This window comes from Chiloscyllium plagiosum, unplaced genomic scaffold, assembly GCF_037043375.1.
Source record: "Chiloscyllium plagiosum isolate Xiang-an unplaced genomic scaffold, Cpla_swu_hap1 HiC_scaffold_11, whole genome shotgun sequence".
Taxonomy (NCBI): Eukaryota; Metazoa; Chordata; class Chondrichthyes; order Orectolobiformes; family Hemiscylliidae; genus Chiloscyllium; species Chiloscyllium plagiosum.
The window spans coordinates 67,945,967-67,966,358 of NW_028270149.1; the positions used below are offsets into that span (position 1 = coordinate 67,945,967).

The following is a 20,392-nucleotide window of genomic DNA, read 5'->3' on the forward strand; positions in this document are numbered from 1 at the left end:
TTTTCTATGTTGTATTTCATAACGCATACCTGTACAATAATGGGGTGTCAAGAACACAACACGCCAAGTGTAAGCTGACAGATGTCTTTTCCAAATTCAGCATCACTTCATTTCTTTATATTCTATGCCCCTACATATAGAAAAGCCAGAGTATGATTTTATCATTCAAACTGTTTTGTGAACATCCAACACAAAATAAGTGGGAATCATTTTCTGACCTTAGCATAATTGAATCTTTCCTGAAGATAGAGAAATAATCTATTGCCAAACTATTCTTTAATTGACTTTGGATTTGTTTTTGACCACTTCCTTGTCGAGAATACTTGAGTAATAATATTTAAGGGAAATAAGCAGTTAAGCATCACACATCCAACATTCCTTGGTCCAAATCTGGAAACTTTGCATTAATTGGATATTATTGCTGAAGAGTAGCATGTCAATGAGAAATGACGTTAATCAGTTTATGTTAAGGCTCAGGGCTGGCGAAATTGGCTGTTACAGCCAATGAAAATTTCCTTCAGTCACCTCAGTGATTCATGGCTCTTCCAATGACTTGCGAGTTTCTTAAGGTAAATTTGAACCATATGGTCACTTAGTGTAATTTAAATCCATGTTCTCTTCTGCCATTAGTTAATTTCAGTTAAAGTGGTGTTAATGGCTACAAATTACCTTAACATGCTCATGAGTTAAATCTATTGGCCATAAAAACCCATTATGGCAGTGTTAGTTTTTTGGGACATTTCAAAGTAAATTCTCCTGCCTAGTGTTTTTCCATTGCCCTGTTTCAACTCTTTCAAATATTTACCCAATTTTTACATAACTTGCAGTGATCTACATTACTACCATGCTAAGTACTGATCTGATACTGATGAGTTTAAATTGACTTCAAAGTGAAGGAAAATTACAAAAGATGCAGAATGCGTGACAGATACAATATGGCCCATTTAACATTATTGACTGAAGTTAAAATAAGTCCACTGGATTTGTTTTTATAATTCCTTTGTTTATTAAAATTGATTATTTCATAATATCATATGAAATATTAGCAGGAGCAAACAATGTGATCCACTTGAGCCTGTTCTGTATTCAATAAGATAATGATATGTAACTGAGGACTGATCACCACTTGCCGCCTTGTCCCCTTTCTCACTAAACTTCACTTCCCTCTTCATTCAAAGATCTGTCTTAACCAATCTCCACTGCTATATGCAGAATAGAATTTCCAAGCTAATAGCCCTCAGAAAGAAGAAATTCTTCCTTATTGCATTGTTAAATAGGAAACCCCTCATCTCTAAACTGTACCTATTGTTGCTTGACTTCACCATAACAGGAAATATTCTCTTGACGTTTACCCTATCATTCCCTCTCAAAGATAGATGTTTTCATAAGATTACTTTTTATTCAATGACTGCGGATGCAAACTGCTCAACCTTTCCTCATAAAACAAACACTTTAATACATATTCCAGGAATGTCCTTCCTTGAGTTTGGAGACAAGACTGTATACTGTACTCCAAGGGTTGCTTCTCCAATGCCCTTTATGGCTGTAACAAAATTATTCCATTTTCATATGCCATCCCACTTACAACAAAGGCTAACATTCTATTTGCAGTACCCACATGCAAATGTTTTGTGATTCACATGTGGAGGAACCCAATTTATTAACGCCTAACTAACAAAAGCTCATTTGTTATGAACTCAGTCCATACTGGGATGTATTTTCTAATATCTGGCATACAAATCTTTCCTGTAATTATGAATGGCTGCTTTGTATTGCCTGCATTAAGTTTTAACTTGCGTATAAATTGACTTCAATAGACTTAGGAATGGAACCCATTCACAACCTGCAGTCTATCTTACAGAACAGCCAGATCTGTCTTTACTGGAGCATTCTGCAGTATTTTTTACATTTAAATAATACTCTGCTTTTGTATTCTTCTTAAAAAAAATTGAAAGCCTCAAAGTTCCACACATTAAATTACCTGAGGTTTTGCCTAATGACTCATACTAGCTTAATTCTGTTTCGAGCTCTTTGTACCCTCTTAAACTTTTTTTCCTACCTATGTTTGTATGAACTGTAGTTTTGGCTATAATACAATTCAAGTCATTACTATAGATTATACTGATTCCTGTGGCACTCCAGTAGTTTGCCAAACCAAAACAGCCCATTTATCTTGACTCTTTTTCTTGTAAACAAATAATCTATACATGCTAACATAGCACACTAAAAGTTATGAACTCTTGTCCAGCAACCTTTGATACGACATCTTATCAAGTGTCTTGTCGAAGTCGAAATACACTGTATCTAATGGTTCCACTTTATTTGCTTTGTTTATTACATCCTCAAAAAAACTTAACAAATTTGTCAAACTTATTTTTCTTTCCACATAATCATGCTCACTCTAGCTGTTGGTATTATGTTTTTTAAAATGTCCAATTTCTTCCTCCTTAACGATGGATCCTAGCATTCTCCCAAGACAGACATTAGACATATCGGCCACAGTTCCTTATTTTTTGCTTGTGCCTTTGTTTCCCTTGATAGTGGTCTTACATTTTTGGCTTTCTGATCTGTTTAGATTTTTTGAGAATCTGTGGAATTTTGGAACGTACAACCAGTACTATTTCTGTAGCCATTTTCTTTAAAACCTTAGGATGTAGGCCATCAAGTCCTGGTGGCTTGTTGACCTTACGTCCCATTAATTTTCCAAGTACTTTTTCCCAAGAGATCATTGTTTTATGCTTTTCTCACTGTTTTGACTCTTGACTTTTTACTACTCTTGGCTTTTTTATATCCACTACCGAAAAAGCTGATATAAAATATTATCCAAAGTCTTTCCATGTTATATTTAATATTTGTCACTACTTTTCTACCATTTTACCTTTCCATCTGTTTGCCAAGGTTATCGAAGATTAAAAAGAGATCATTTTAAAAACTTATAGCCATATTACCTTATGTCAAAGAAACATCAGAAATGGCTTCCAGACTACTCAGACCCTTTGGCATCATAGCCCACAAACCTACCAACGCACTTAAACAGTGACTAATAAATCTAAAGGATCAATTATATACCACCAGCAAAACTGACGACATTTATAAGATACTATGGAAGAACTGTAAAACAAAACACTACATCTGACAAACTAGCAGGAAACTTGCCACTAGGATACATGAACACCAACTGGCCACCAAACGACACAACCCACTATCATTAGTTTCTATACAAACAGACAAAGAAGGACAACACTTTGACTGGGACAGCATGCACATCCTAGGACAGGTGGAACAAAGACATGCACGAGAATTCAAAGAGGCATGGCATTCTAACCAGAACTCCATCAATAAACACATCAATTTAGATCCTATCTACATTGCCTTGAAAAAAAGAACCAGTAATGACATCACCCACCTTAAGAAACCAAAATCTATAAATAGAGAAGCGGGACATACCACCAGCGCTTCACCGGAGACTCTGACTGATGATGTTACCTAGTATCGTGACAAAACATCTGAAAACAAACCTTCAAGCTCAGCGAGCTAACTTACATATGAGAGATCTTGATCAATTAGATTAATGGGCTGAAGAAAGGCAGATGGAGTTTAATTTGGATAAATGCAAGGTATTTAGTTTTGGTAAAACAAATAAGGGCAGGATTTATACAATTAATGGCAAGATTAGAGTGATGCTGGAAAAGCAAAGCAGGTCAAGCAGCATCCAAGGAGCCGGAAAGTCGATGTTTCGGGCAAAAGCCCGAATGTAGAACAGAGAGAGACCAAGGGATTCAGGTTCATAATTCTTTGAAATTTGTGTCACTTTCAGACAGGGTGATTAAGAAGGTGCTTAGCATGCTTGCCTTCATTGCACATACCTTTGGAATAGAGGAGTTGGGATGTCATGCTGAGGTTGTACAGGTCATTTGTGAAGCCTCTTCTAGAGTACAGTGGTCCTGTTCTAGCCACCTTATTATCGAAAGAATATTATTAAGCTGGAGAGGATTCAGAAGATATTTACCAGGATGTTGCCAGTAATGGATGGTAGAGTTGTAAGGACAGCTGGATAGGCTTGAACCTTTTTAACTGGAGCGCAGGAGATAAGGGCTGACCTTATAGAGATTGAAAAAATCATGAAGGGTTTAGATAAAGTGAATGGCAGGTGTCTTTTCCCTAGGATTGATAATTTTAAGGCAGGGATCATGTTTTTAAGGTGAGAAGACAAAGTTTTTTTTGCACAGAGTTGTTAGTGTGTGGGATTTCCAAACGAAGTAGTCGATACAGATCCAGTTAAAATGTTCAAAATGTATTTGGATAAGTACATGAACAGGAAATGTTTGGAAGGATATGGGATATCTGGCAGGTAGGACAGTTTAGCTTGGGATTATGTCAGTGTGGACTAGTTGGACCGCATGGTCATACTGTATGACTCAATGAACCTAACTAGGAGGTGCTGGAAGCAGATTATTTTTTAAAAGTATTTTAAAAAAATCTTTGGAAATTACTTTGAATAGAAGTAACAGATACTATTGCTAAAGCTTGTTTAAAAATTGCTTCATGATTGAGTCATAGAGTCATAGAGATGTACAGCATGGAAACAGACCATTCGGTCCAACCCGTCCAAGCCGACCAGATATCCCAACCCAATCTAGTCCTACCTGCCAGCCGGCCCATGTCCCTCAAAGCCCTTCCTATTTATATACACATCCAAATGCCTCTTAACTGTTGCAATTGTACCAGCCTCCACCACATCCTCTGGCAGCTCATACCATACATGTACTACCCTCTGTGTGAAAAAATTGCCCTTTAGTTCTCTTTTATATCTTTCCCCTCTCACCGTAAACCTATGCCCTCTAGTTCTGGACTCCCCGACTTTGTCTATTTATCCTATCCATGCCCCTCATAATTTTGTAAACCGCGATAAGGTCACCCCTCAGCTTCCGACGCTCCAGGAAAAACAGCCCCAGCCTGTTCAGTCTCTCCCTGTAGCTCAGATCCTCTATCTCTGGCAACATCCCTGTAAATCTTTTCTGAACCCTTTCAAGTTTCACAACATCTTTCCGATAGGAAGGAGACCAGAATTGCATGCAATATTCCAACAGTGGCTTAACCAATGTCTTGTACAGCTGCAACATGACCTCTCAACTCCTGTACTCAATACTCTGACCAATAAAGGAAAGCATACCAAACACCACCTTCACTATCCTGCTGCAACATGACCTCTCAACTCCTGTACTCAATACTCTGACCAATAAAGGAAAGCATACCAAACACCACCTTCACTATCCTATCTACCTGCAACTCCACTTTCAAGGAGCTATGAACCTGCACTCCAAGGTCTCTTTGTTCAGCAACACTCCCTAGGACCTTACCATGAAGTGTATAGGTCCTGCTAAGATTTGCTTTCCCAAAATGCAGCACCTCGCATTTATCTGAATTAAACTCCATCTGCCACTTCTCAGCCCATTGGCCCATCTGGTCCAGATCCTGTTGTAATCTGAGGTAACCCTCTTCGCTGTCCACTACGCCTTCAATTTTGGTGTCATCTGCAAACTTACTAACTATACCTCTTATGCTTGCATCCAAATCATTTCTGTAAATGACAAAAAGTAGAGGTCCCAGCACCGATCCTTGTGGCACCCCGCTGGTCACAGGCCTTCAGTCTGAAAAACAACCCTCCACCACCACCCTCAGACTTCTACCTTTGATCCAGTTCTGTATCCAAATGGCTAGTTCTCCTGTATTCCATGAGATCTAACCTTGCTCATCAGTCTCTCATGGGGAACCTTGTCGAATGCCTTACTGAAGTCCATATAGATCACATCTACTGCTCTGCCCTCATCAATCCTCTTTGTTACTTCTTCAAAAAACTCAATCAAGTTTGTGAGATATGATTTCCCACGCACAAAGCCATGTTGACTATCCCGAATCAGTCCTTGTCTCTCCAAATACATGTACATCCTGGCCCTCAGGATTCCCTCCAACAACTTGCCCACCACTGAGGTCAGTCTCACCGGTCTATAGTTCCCTGGTTTGTCTTTACCGCCCTTCTTAAACAGTGGCACCATGTTTGCCAACCTCCAGTCTTCCAACACCTCACCTGTGACTATCGATGATACAAATATCTCAGCAAGAGGCCCAGCAAACACTTCTCCAGCTTCCCACAGAGTTCTCAGGTACACCAGATCAGATCCTGGGTATTTACCCACTTTTAACCATTTCAAGACATCCAGCACTTCCTCCTCTGTAATCTGGACATTTTGCAAGATGTCACCATCTATTTCCCTACAGTCTATATCTTCCATCTCCTTTTCCACAGTATATACTGATGCAAAACATTCATTTAGTATCTCCCCCATTTTCTGTGGCTCCACACAAAGGCCGCCTTGCTGATCTTTGAGGGGCCCTATTCTCTCCCTAGTTACCCTTTTGTCCTTAATATATTTGTAAAAACCCTTTGGATTCTCCTTAATTCTATTTGCCAACGCTATCTCATGTCCCCGTTTTGCCCTCCTGATTTCCCTTTTAAGTATACTCCTACTTCCTATATACTCTTCTAAGGAGTCACTCGATCTATCCTGTCTTTACCTGATATATGCTTCCTTCTTTTTCTTTCCTGAAGAAGGGCTAATGCCCGAAACGTCGATTCTCCTGTTCCCTAGATGCTGCCTGACCTGCTGCGCTTCTCCAGCAACACATTTCCATCTCTGATCTCCAGCATCTGCAGACCTCATTTTCTCTTCTTTTTCTTAACTAAGCCCTCAATTTCTTTAGTCATCCAGCATTCCCTTTCCCTACCAGCTTTTCCTTTCATCCTGACAGGAATATACTTTCTCTGGATTCTTGTTATCTCATTTCTGAAGGCTTCCCATTTTCCAGCCATCCCTTTACCTGCGAACATCTGCCTCCAATCAGCTTTCGAAAGTTCTTGTCTAATACCATCGAAATTGGCCTTTCTCCAATTTAGAACTTCAACTTTTAGATCTGGTCTATCCTTTTCCATCACTATTTTAAAACAAATGGAATTATAGTCGCTGGCCCCAAAGTGCTCCCCCACTGACATCTCATTCACCTGCCCTGCTTTATTTCCCAAGAGTAGGTCTACTTTTGCACCTTCTCTAGGGGCATCCACATACTGAATCAGAAAATTTTCTTGTACACACTTAAGAAATTCCTCTCCATCTAAACCTTTAACACTATGGCAATTCCAGTCTATGTTTGGAAAGTTAAAATCCCCTACCATAACTACCCTATTATTCTTACAGTTAGCTGAGATCTCCTTGCAAGTTTGTTTCTCAATTTCCCTTTGCCTATTGGGGTGTCTATAATCCCAATAAGGTGATCATCCCTTTCTTATTTCTCAGTTCCACCAAATAACTTCCCTGGGTGTATTTCCAGGAATATCTTCCCTCAGCACAGCTGTGAAAGTTCTAAGAATCTGAAGAAGTCCAACTTGTAAATCTTTTGCCAGTTTAGTTTTAGGGTATAAGTCATAAATATATCTAGAATAATCGCCTTTAAGGAAGTTAAAATACTCTAGTCAAAGCAGCAGTTACCTATTAAACATCTGAAATTCTTTTCCTGAGTTAGGTGTTGCTTACTGTAGCAACAAGTTAAGACACTCTTCAGAGCTTTCTATATATGGAGGGCTTATTTAAAGTGTATGGTCTGAATGAAGAAGAAAGAGAGTGTGAGTAACTCTGAATTCAGGCCAAAGTGGAAATTTGGGGGAGCAGGGCAACTAGGTACTTTAAATTAGGGTTTACTCAAATAAATCAAGGACCATGGAGTGAGATGTGAGTCGGAGACAAAATAAAATATGGATTAAGACCATGGTGGCATGATGTCTGTCACAAGTACCTGGGGAGCAGCTGATTGGCACGTAGATTTGGTCAGTATTTCCAAGTGGAAGTTGAATGTTTAGATTGTCTTTGAGTCTCTAAAGTATTTTTTTTCTCAAAAGAAAAGAGTGAAGAAGCTCTTTTTAAGTTTTAATAGTAAGCCCACACTTATTCAAGGGTTAACAAACAGAGCTCTTAGAGTTATGGGTGAGTATATGGAAAGGAAGGGTTTAGAGAGATATGGACCAAGTGCTGGCAAATGGGACTAGATTAGGTTAGGATATCTGGTCGGCATGACGAGTTGGAATGAAGGGTCTGTTTCCATTAGACACATCTCTATGACTCTAATTGTTTTGTGATCAGCATGGAGTGCTGCAAAGATGTCTACCCTTGATTTAAGATTAAAGCTAGCCTTTCACTATCCTCTTTTTTCTTTATTGTGTTTCAACCATTGTGAAAATGCATTTGGTAGTTTTGGAGACTAGGAGTTCTGAGAAGGTCTGCAAGATGTGCTTTGAATACGTAATTGCATGTTTTTCAAAAGATAGACTGCTTGTTGTACTTGAGCATTTACAGAAAGTTTATCTGTTAAAATTATAGCTGCAGTTAACTTCTGCAGCTAATAACCTGGAGAACATTTGTAACAAATAGATATGGACAGAAAGTGCAGTGAATTTTACCTGAAAGTAGTAGTATTTTCTCTTTGATAATTCATTTTTATTTTGTAGATAATATACAGTATGAACATGCCAAGATTGTGGTTTCAGAATTTGTAAATTCCTGTGACTGCACAATTTCCTGCTACTGTACCAATTTACATTTCATGTCACAATATTGCCACCATTCTGTCTTGTTTATGCCATTGTTACTCAGTAATATTTTTTATGTTACTTTGCGTACTTCTTTCAGTCTTCCAAGCACAAAGGATAGCACTGTAATCCTATCTATCTTGTACCTCCCAGCTACCTTCAGTGGAAGCCCTAAGGCTGTTTCTTCAGTCCAACAAGTTGATATCATTTCTGATGGTTACAGATTTAAAAATAGTTGATTTGATGTGTTTTTTCTTCTGGCCTATTTTGCTCTCTGGTAAAAATGAAAATTTCAACTTAATGCAGCTGACTGAAAAAAATAATGAAGTACCCATACAACAACAATGTAATGTTTATAAAATACCTTAAATGTAGTAAATCACCCCATGTCACTTCACAGGAGCATGATCGAATAAAATTTGACGTGGAGCCATGTTATGACAAACGAGGTAGATTGTCAGGATTTAGTGAAGAAGGAAGAGAAAGTTGTAAAAGTGAACAGGTCTGCAGAAGGAATCCCAGATTTCCAAGCCAAGGCAGTTGAATGACACAGCTCTGAAGGAAATTAGGAATCTCAAAGGGCCAGAATTGGAAGAATACAAACATTTCAGAAAGTTGTTGTGCAGGAGATAGCTCCTGTGATGGGGAGAAACAAGCTGCATGGATGTTGGGTGACAAGGACTTTAATGCATTTTCAGATATAGGTGTCGCAGTCTTGTATTGAGCACATGTTCATGAAGGGTGCCAGGTGGAATGCTAATCCGAAATATTTCAGTCTCGAGGCAACAAAGGCATGGATGCAGATTTCAGTAGTAGATGAGCGAAGGCCATTGAAGCTTTTGCCATTCTCCATGGTTCATAATTCATGCTTGTCTTTTTGTAATTGATCCTTTTGCGAATTTATGCTGCCAGACTTTCAAAATTAAGATTTCCTAAAGACTTCAAACAAAATTATCCCAGGCAGCTTCTCACTGATCATCCTAATTGCCAAGTATTTGTTTTTTTAAAATATTTTTCTGCTGGCCTTTGCACAAAATCGATAAAAGTCAATTTGTGATATTCCTTCATAAAAATGAATCCCTTCCTCATTGACTGCCTCTCTTATTCTAAAGTAGGTAGAGAAACCAATAAGCATGCTGCTGCTAGGCTGCTCACTCCAATTTATAATTCATTTTGCTTTTTTGTTGCCTGTGAGCCTACTCTGAAAATCAATGCTTGCCTGCCTTTTCCTTTTCTGCTCAGTCTTAAGATAGTTGCTGATAATAAAGGTTATTTAACCCATCATAATTTAGCCATCCAGCTAAATTCTAAAGTCTCCATTCCAATTTCAAAACACTTTGTGAAGACAGTCCAGAGCTTTCTTTTTGGAGATCTGTCCCATACTTTACTGGAACCTTTGTTTGTCTTGTTTGCTTCTCTCACAATTTAATTTGAAAAGCTACTCCATGTTGACACTTCTGATCATCACTTAATTGGCCCCTTTGCAGATTTCTAACTCTTTTTGCTTTGTTTCCTTTCTTCTGAAAATTTAAATCTTGATTGCATCAAGTAGTTTTTGTAACTTTCATAAGTAGTCTGCAGCACTTTATCAGTGACAGTTTGTTGACTGATACAAAGCTGTTGTAGCTATAAATGATCACAGCTCCTGACTTAGCTTTGGTAACATTATTGGAAACCTGCTAGACATACATGATGTCTTGATGTCTGAACTGTAGCACTGTGATTGTTATAAACATAACTTTTAACATACTAGGTATGTTCAATTTTCCTCCTCACTTTCACTTCACTGTAACTTTATCATCCATGCAGAAAATGGTATATGGAAATCTAGTTTTACCATATTGCTCATTTGTTAAATCATACCATGTCAATAAATATTTTTTAAAAATGACCTTAGGAAATACATCTAATTTTAATCCACATATGTATTAAAACTATTCCATTGTTATTAAGATAATCAGTTTGTGATCCCATTCTGAGCATTCTTGTCCATAATCAGCTTCTGTTACAAGTTCTTATGAAGAAGGCACAAATGAGTTCAAGAGCTGGTTTGTCCAATATCTGACAGATTGCAGCCTTTTCCCTGAGTGTATCCAATGGTAATACTGACACAAGGGGTGATTCTCATATTCATAACATTCTTTACTATCATTAAAATTCTTCAAAAGCAGATTTCATCATCAGATATCTTTGTTGCCCTGCTTTCCTAAGACAGCTTTGCCAGCCAAGGCTTCTGAATAGAATAGCACTCTCAACTATAAAAGAGTTTGTTGATTGTATGATCAATTTGAATGATATTGGCCTTGGCTTGCGTGTGTATTCCTCAGCTGCCACCCCTGTACACTCTAAATGAACCAGCATCTTAACACCGAGATGCAAAGAATGAATACCTATTTTAATTTTCACATCGTGAATCTTATCAGGAACAAGTGTCTCACTAAATTCCTATCGACTTTGATGAGTTCCACAAAATACTTACCATCAGCATATAGACTTCTGAAGATAGTTGTTATGTTTCTGATATGATAATTATTCAGTTATACCAGATAATTGTCTCCCCATATTTTCCGACTAATCATGATGACTAAACAGCACATCTACTCTTATGTTATTTATAATAGGCTTATATTATACCAGGATTCATGTACATTATCTTAGATGGAGTCTTATGATGAGCAATTGATCCAAAATGCGACAATAACAGTAAATATTAGCTACTATTCTGAATGCATAAGTGAAAGAATTAGTCAGCTATTCTTTTTCGATTAGTTTGCATATCCTTTGTGATTTTGATATCTAATATCTGTTATAATCATCATAGTGAGCTTGACCTTACCTTGTTGTTGAGTTAATACTTGTTTGTTGAATTAGAACCTTTGTGTCCTCAATTTCAGAACTTGTACATATTATAGTTAATGTTTTGGTGTTGTATTAATGGAATGGAATTGTGAGGGCTGCAAGCCGTCAAAGTAAATGGTACATTGGTGTTTAATGTGCTTGTTTCAGTGGATAAAAAAAAAACTGCTTTGTTATTTGAAGAAATTTAGGGAGTTCCCACAATACAGCGATCATTATTCTTCCTTCATTCAATGCTATCAAAAAACAATGACCGAGCCATTCATGACATGTGTTGTTTTGGCACCTTAGTGCACCTGAATAAGCAGTCACATTGTTGTTAAAAGCAACATTTTAGATGGAAAGTGTTTTGGGATATCTTAAGGGTGCATTAGTCAATAAATAAGTGGAATCAGATTTAAAATTATAATACTAAACGCAGAGCACAAGCCAAGCTTATGAAATCTGTCCTCTTTTCAGTCATGAACAGCAATTGTTGTATGAAAGAGAACATTACAAGGTACAAAGAGAAAGTATTCAGTCCATCTTAGCTCATCCTTCTGATAGGAAAGGGAGAGAAGGTAGAATGATAATATTGTCGTTGTGTCATGTAATTCAATCTTGAAGAAATCTTTGTTGTTTGGCTATACCGCCATGAAGATGGGTGCAGAAATGGATTACCTTTTGTTTGATGATTTTCATAGCATCCATGTAGTATGTTTTTTGTATTCATGGTTACGCTTCCTTCTTGATTTAGCTTAACTTCAACATGCTCAGAATTCACCTCAGCTCAATCTTCATTTCTTTGGTTGTTTCTTTTCTAAGACTTGAGAACTAACTAATGCACCTTGAATTGCTGCAGTGAGTGTCATAGTCTCCTCCTTAATAACCTACTTCGCACCTGTGGTGCTCCTTGTTATTTGATGCTAGTTGCATTCTTCCATTTATCATAGCTGGAAGAATTCACCACTGCAGAGATAAGCCAGAATTTACTGTGGTCAATGATACCAGTGCCATCTTCACAAGGCCATTGTGGCCTGGTAAAGTAACGGCAATTTGTTATCATACATGATTAATGACATTTGCCCCAAACATGTCAGATAGGAGAAATTGGTGCTCTGCTTTATAGAAGGGACCTTTGGGTCCAAATGGATGGGATGGCACCAAAGTGGCTGTCCACTTCTGCAGTAGTTGAGACCAGGACACCAGAACTTTGCCAAGGTTGCCACCTAGGTCAGTGTGTTCTCAACTGTCTAGAGCAATGCCCAGCAGTGTACAAAGTCTCAGATCTTCTTCACTCTGCCAGCTTTACTGTCACCATCTTTTTTCCTTTACTTCACACTCATTCTACCTCTGCTACTGAATCCATCCTTCTGCCAAGGATTACGCACTACCACTCTCTTGATGGCATTCGGTATCTTCTTTCACTCCATGTCAATGGGCTCCGAAGTGCAACTTTGAATAGCAGAACCATACAGTACATAGGTTGGCAATGTGCCATGATGTGGAGAGGCTGGCATGTGTCGAATGCCAAAGGTTGTGGACGTGAGGTACATGTGGACCCTGACCTCAGGAGCATGTCCTGAGATTCTGGTGGTTGGTGTCCAAAATAGTATTCCAGCTGAGCAGGTACAGAGCTGGAGGTGCCAGATACCCACTGTTACTTTCATATCAGGAATTCTTGGTATCTAGTTTCTATCTGGCACATGGTAGAAAAAGAATTTACATGTTAGTAAGAGTGTCAACCATCAATAATCCCTGTAAAAATGTCCCTTTCTTTACCTGAATGAGAATCTTTTCCCAATGCTCAGAGGTCTGCTTGAAAATGGAAAGGCCTCTCTGAAATTCTCAGGCAATTATTCAGGTTTCTCGCCATGTCCCACATTATTCGGGGTCTTATTAGATTCCGTCCAAGCTTCCAGTTTGCTTACAGTGCTATTAATTCCAAATCACTCCTTTATATATTTAACAAGTATAGCTTTTGTGTAATATGTAAATACCCAGTACAGTACCCAACACATGACCAATGCTGTTCTGAGCGCTTCACAGAACCACTCCAACCTCACACTTTTTTTAAAAAAAAAACTTCCCTTCGTACTATGGGTATTTCAGCTCAAAGAAACAATTTTGAGAAATCTCTCTCAACTCTTAAGTCCAATTACTTACCTTGCTGAGTCACAAAACAACCTGAAATAAATACCAGTTCATTTGTGGTGCAAATAAATCCGAGCATCAGAAGCTGCTTTTAAATGAAAGCATGACGGATACAGAAAAATGTATTCAAGTTAATTATTAACTTCAGGTGCACAGATAAACCACAAACAAATAGTGTTTAAACAAATATATACACTCAAATTGAACAATTAACATTGCAGGTCCTACTGATGCACAAGCTGTCATGTTGCAGCTTCCTCAAATATTTCGGTGCTACTAGCTTTGGTTATGTGATTTTGTGGCAACTTCTCTTCAACATCTACATCTCCCCTGTTCTGTATTTAATCAAGTTGCTGATAAATTGTCACAGCACAAATCATTAACACTTGGAGTTCCAAAGATAAATCTTTGGATTTGAAATGTTAACTCAATTTCTGTGTCTACAGGTACTGCTCGGCCTGCTGAGTTTCTTCAACTCATTGCTTTTTATTTCACTAACATTGTGACTGTTTTGTTTTATATGACAGTCAAAAAGGATGATGTTCAAACTGAGGAAAAAAAGTCTGTTCCCAAGAAAAAAATAAAAGAACTGAAGATATTGGACCCTAAAACAGCTCAGAATTTGTGTAAGTGCTTCACATTCTCGTAATTTTGGGCTAGTCATTACTTAATGCATATTTGATCAGGCTCAGTATGGAGCAAAGTCAGTGAGGGGCTCTTGTGTCTCAGTGGTGGTCTTTCTGCTTCTGAACCAGGAGACCTGGCTTTTCGTCCCTCCTGTTCCAGAATTGTGTGATAACTTCTCTGAACAGAGAGGTCAGAAAATACCTTAAGCAAAAGCATTTGATGTACAAAGATAAATGGAAATTATATTTGTTGAAAGTATTTCATAAAACCTGAAAATACTGTTATTTCACACTGTAACTCTATTAGCTGTGACCATATCTATTACTCTCTGTATCTTCAAGTTCTGTTTGATAGTATACACAAACCTGTATTAGACTGAAAATGATGGTGGGGTGGAGCAGGCAGAGTGATGGTGATGGCAGGGCAGTGTGGTGTGGTTGCAGGTTTTGACACTTTGGCAGTTAGGAAAGAAGGGATGTAAAATCTTAGTGTGGGTGCTTCAGATGGGCAAAAGGCACCCTCCAAGGATAGATTAGTTTTAAAACCATTTTAAAAGCTTTTTAGGAGAGAAAAAAGAGTGGCCGCTCCCACTTTTCCATCCACCTCAATTGTTCTCTGACATGACCAGGATAGCAAATTCAATTGACCCTTTGGTTATTTATTCCCCTTTGATAGGCACACTGTGAGTTTTGGTGTTGAGCTTTTGAAGTTGGATGACAAGGTGATGGTCTGGGTACCTGCCCCGTTTAATGTGTCCCAGGTCAAAACACAACAGGCGAAAGTACACAAGATCCAGTCTATTGTCTTATAAATTGAAAATGCACATCTTTTACTGAAGCAACAATCATCTTTTTTGTTTTTCTGCAGCAATTTTCCTGGGTTCTTATCGCATAGCTTATGAAGAAATCAGGAATATCATTTTAGAAGTGGATGAGGAGAAGCTCAGTGAGCCCATGATTCAGGTAAGCTTTGAAGTAATTTTCTTTTCACAACAGCATTCATAGCCTTTTGCTTTGCCACAGTTCTTCACCATATAATATCCCTCTTTTTGCCAAGTGTATTTCACAAAATATAATATCTATTCATTGTGACAGAGCTGGAAGACCAGTACACTGGAGTGTAAACACAAAAGCATTATGCCAGAAATTCTTGATCTTTTCTGTCGATGTTGTCTGAGGTTCTTTGACCCCATCTGAAGCATTGTTTTTCTTGAGATTATTTCAGGAATCTGAGTCATTATTTTGAGTTCCTTAGCATTATTTGAGTTCCTTACAGTTCATATAATTTAAAAACTGTATAATTAACAAATTGTTATATCAGTATACTGGGGGGAGAGATGTTTTAGTTATAGAGTCATAGAGTCACAGGCTGTCAGTGTCTCTGGTTGACCTGCACTTATAGTTTTGTAGCAAACTACAACTCAGCCAATCCATGGGCTGTTCTTCATCAGTCTCTCTTTAACTTGGTGCCAGTTTGTCTCAAACTATCCCCCTCAGCCTTTAAAAAGCAGAATTGTCATCCATAGCTAAAAATGTGCACCATTTGGTATTTCCAAGTTGCAAAACTCTCCTTGTCTTTCTGTTTATAGTTCAAAATGGTAAAAATGCATGATCCATTCCAAGATTAACACCTTCTCTTCAAATTGTTCTTCCATTCCATCAATCTGGATCTGCCAACCTATGCACAACTACAAAGTGACCTTCAAAGCATAGTTTGTTGTCTCTGACTTCATATGCATATATTGCTTACAATGACAGTTTTTTTCTGGCAAACAAACCATTGCTTTTATGGGGTCAGTGATGGAAAAGATCTGTTGTTTGGCACCTGTCAATGTTCAAAGGTGGATTAAAAAGTCCACCTATTTATTTGTGGAGGTTGAATATCATATAAAGTTTAAGGTGCCTACTGGGGCAATAATTTATTCTAATAACTTAAAATGTTACAGGCCTAATTATTAAGGTTAGTGTTCTTGGAAAAAAATAATTTTGTCATGCATCTTTGTAAGACAAACATTAAAGCAATTGAAGTCATCACTGACTAGTAATCCAGGCTGAAACATTCAGTGAATGTATAATATTTAATGAGTAAGTTGCCTGTTTTAAATATAACTACAAGTGATATCAGCTATTTAGGGAGCAAAATACAAAGTAAAGTTACATTATGTAAATTAACTGCAAAAGTTTGACCTTTCACATAATGCAAATCAGTTTATGCTTCAAAACATTTTCCTCGCCTCAATAGTTTATTGCATTTTGTCCTGGAAGGATAGATTGTATTGGCTTATATTTTAAGCATCTTCACAATTGCTGCCTATGCACTGTAATTGCTATTACCAGTAGGCTCATTATTCCTCCGTAAAGCTGGAAGGACTTATTGCTATGTACTTCTCAATCATTCAGCCAACTTGAGATTTAATGAAACTTCCCCAATGCCGACAAGGAAGTTTGAGTGATAGGCAGACCTAGGACTTAAGCTTTAAGGGTTCACTGTTCAAATCCTGAACTATTTGGCTCGGTATAAAAAGACTTTAGATTCAGTGTACTTCACATTTGGTTTTGCGAGTGAGTTTAAAGAATGGTGACATGACTTTATAGTTTCCTGTAGTCCATTTCAGCACACTGGAATTGTGATTGATCACCATTTTGAATTAAGTTTTTTTTGAAGAAAGCTCATTTTAAGCAGATATTTACCCGGTAAGCATGGTAAGCATGATCACCTGGTTTCAGTGTGAAGAGAGAAAGGGAATATTCAGAGAAGTATATTGTTTTAGTTGCTAATTTAGACAACTGTCTTTTTGTTTCCTTGATTTTCTAGGCATACACTTGTAGTTAAGTTAATTATGTCTGTCATGCCGAACTTGCTACAATTTAAGCAAATTATAAACTTTGTCTCAGTAACAAGAAATAGAGTCCAAATGTTTTTGTCGTCTCAGCTATGAGAAGCAGTGACATCCTCCACAAATATTCATATCATATCTGAGTCAGTTGATCGAGCTTCTGAATCGATACAATCTAACTGGGTTACCAATCTTCAGAAGTCAGCAATGCAATGTTCACCAGCACTGACAATTCCTTTTATATCACGAATTCCAAAGCCTCCTTACCAAAACAGTTCCTGATTACGTGTTTCTCTCCTTCTGTTTCTATTTTTATAGAACTTGGTGAGATATTTACCAGAGCAAAAGGAGCTTAATACTTTATCCCAATTTAAAGATGAATATGATGACCTATGTGAACCTGAGCAGTTTGGAGTGGTGGTAAGTAGGCTCAGAAAAGACATTTGAGAATACTTTATTGCTGCAGAACAAGGCAAAGTGAACATCTTTCAATAATATATTAATTATTTTCTCTTTGACTGTTAACATAACTTGCAACATTCCATATATCAGAGCTTATGATTTGCATTCTTAGTGATTGAAATGTTAAAAATGCGAAATAGTGATGTTAAAATATCAGCTGTAAATCTGTTGCAATGTATATATTTCACTGGCAATATCTTAGTTCCTGCAGCCTTCCATTTGTAAATGGTGGTGGCCAGTTCAGGTGGGTTGTGTTCATATGACACACATGCTGATGGTTGAAGAGGTCAGCCCTTGAGAGGCAGTCTGCCACAAGTGCTACGCATAAAGTTACATAATATCATTGTAAGTTGTTTTTGACGTTTGCATATGTTGTAAAGCTACTGTAGTCACCAGCTCAGAAAAAAAGTCTTATCATTTTCTCTCTCTCTTCATTTAATCCCCCCCCCGCCCGGCAATATGCAATATTAAGAACCTTGTGTCACACTTAGTAGCATCGCTGAACTGGAGCTTTGTGTGCCCTACCAGTTGTCTAGTTCGAAGTACCTCACCATACACAAAGTCCTTTGAAATATCTAAATGATAAAAGTACTCAATACAGATGTGTAGGATCTATTTGGAAGTGAGATGGCCATATTCTGACATTTATACTTGTTAGATATTACTTGATAAAAAAATTAAGCTCTATTTTTATCATCTTCTTTACATTCTTATGACATACCTGTTCTCTTGACCTTATGTTTTTCCCTTTTGATGTTTTGTTCCAATTTTCTCCGACTTTAGCTTTGATGTGGAAAAGGGCTTCAACTTCAATTTCTATTTTATGCACTCTATTTTTCCCATTTCTGTTTTGCAGAATTGGTGAGGTGGCACACTGAGTGAAATAATATATATTTTTGCTGTAAATGCTGTCCTCAGTATCATTGTTCCAAATGAGGGAAAAATGGCAGTCTTTGTACCTGTAGCTTGAGAACACGATGCCTTGCAGATACTCTTTTTGATCAAGTGGTCAGTTTAGCAAAGAGTTCCAAAGTAGTTTTCCTCTTTAAAAGAAAAAAGTAATAGTTTCAGCATGTTACTTACTGACTTTATGTATGTGGTTCTCGAAGCTATTGTGAAACAGATTTTCCTGTCATACCTTAGTTACATTTTTTAAGCTGCAATATTCCATAATAACATGCACTAAATCTGTAGGCAAATTGAAAGTTTGATTTTGCTTCACGGATTCTGTTTTGCATGCAATTTTTTTTTTCCAGACCACCAATCTATTTATGGTTGTGCTCAGGCACTAAATTTCAGTGTTTCAAATTGTCCTACACTCTGCTGAGATTATTACAATGTTTGAATTTTTAAATGATGTTTCTTTTTTTCAATGTTGTGGGACCCAGCACAAGTGAATAGAGTTATTAGTTAAAAGCACACACTTTTAAATGAGGTTGGAGTTTCCTATTGCAATGAAGTAGCATTTTGTAGAATTCGCAATCGGAGTTCCAGTGGTCTGAATAACTGAATTTGGAACCATTCACTTTGCATTTCTTCTTTTCAGTAAGTGAACAATAATTAGTTAAACTATTGAATACAACACAATGGGCTGAACTAACTTGGTGGTTAGTAAGTTTTGTATTATCCAGTCACCATCACCAGGGCCAAATTTGCTCACATGGTCTTCCACTTTTCACTGCATTAATTATATTGTGTGCATTTCCCAGCAACTGTGTAATGAATGAGACAGATGTGCATGCTTACTAGTGAGATCTTCCAGCTTACATACCTTGGCACCATATTTAAAGCTCTGCAGCACACCACTTGGTTTGGGATGCTTCTAGTCAAGAACAACATTGCCCCATTGCAGTGCCTGATGCAGAAAATATCACAGAGGGAGGGCAGGCTATCTCCCTACTTCCACGACACAAAACTAGAGGCGCTAGTGGATAGGAACGCAATTCTTTGCTAGTTGACTACCAAAAGATCCAAGCATCTAAAACACATCTTGAGGAGCTCAGTAGTGTGCTCCATTTTGACATGAGCAGCATTAAACCTTCATGCTGCTTGAATAGGGCGTTTTGTAAAGGTGCCATGACCCATTATTAGAGGGGTAGCTCTTGTACATCCTTATGTAATCCAAGTACCTTGGGAGGAAGCTGGAACCTGAGAGTTCTTTGGTATACAAGGGGTATGGCAGTTTCTAGGATATCTGGTGCAGACCTGTAAAATGTGGCATTGATGGTTACATATAATTTGACTGTCACTGGAGTTGGAAGCCCTTTTTGTTGACAAATTATGCGGGCTGGTGATAGGATGCTCACAAAGCAACCAGAATACAGTTGATCACCTGGGAAAAACCAGTAATAATGGAACATTCTAGTAACAAAGCTGCTTGACTCTCATTGTCACAGGGGAAGGATGTTAAAATCTGTGCTTTGGAGAAACTACCATCACTTACATTTGTGAGTTGGAGATTGGGAGATGAAATGAGCCACAGATATAAAAATTCAGGTTATTTGTGACCTTGACAGCCAATGATTTGGGATTGCCACTTCTTAGCACAAGTCCTCCTCCAGCAGATAATAGTTTGGGCTGGAATATCCTTAATTGTCACCTGTACTACCATTCAGACAGTTGATGAAAGTGACTGAGTGTGCTTTAGATCTGCTCTAATTATTCACCTTTGCATCCTTGCTGGATCTTAGCATATTGCCTTTCCCCTTAAAGCCAAGCAGCAGCCACTTGAGATTGCTGTTTTTGCTGGTCGTATTCAAATTTCCTGTCTCCTTCTACATTGCTTTTGGAAAAACAGGCCACAATGACTCCAGTCTTGCCTATGTGAGCTACATGAGCCG

General features: G+C 37.9%; 1 protein-coding gene across 5 annotated transcripts in view; it reads left to right on the forward strand.

Moving 5' to 3' along the window:
• The window catches only part of diaph2 (diaphanous-related formin 2), a 753,551-nt gene that overhangs the window by 432,658 nt on the left and 300,501 nt on the right, over positions 1-20,392 (forward strand). For all 5 annotated transcript variants that reach the window (XM_087992147.1, XM_087992148.1, XM_087992149.1 and 2 more), the window contains 3 exons: positions 14,155-14,253; positions 15,122-15,216; positions 17,409-17,510. In XM_087992147.1, coding sequence (XP_087848273.1) covers positions 14,155-14,253; positions 15,122-15,216; positions 17,409-17,510 — 296 coding nt within the window. The remainder of the gene's footprint in view (positions 1-14,154; positions 14,254-15,121; positions 15,217-17,408; positions 17,511-20,392) is intronic.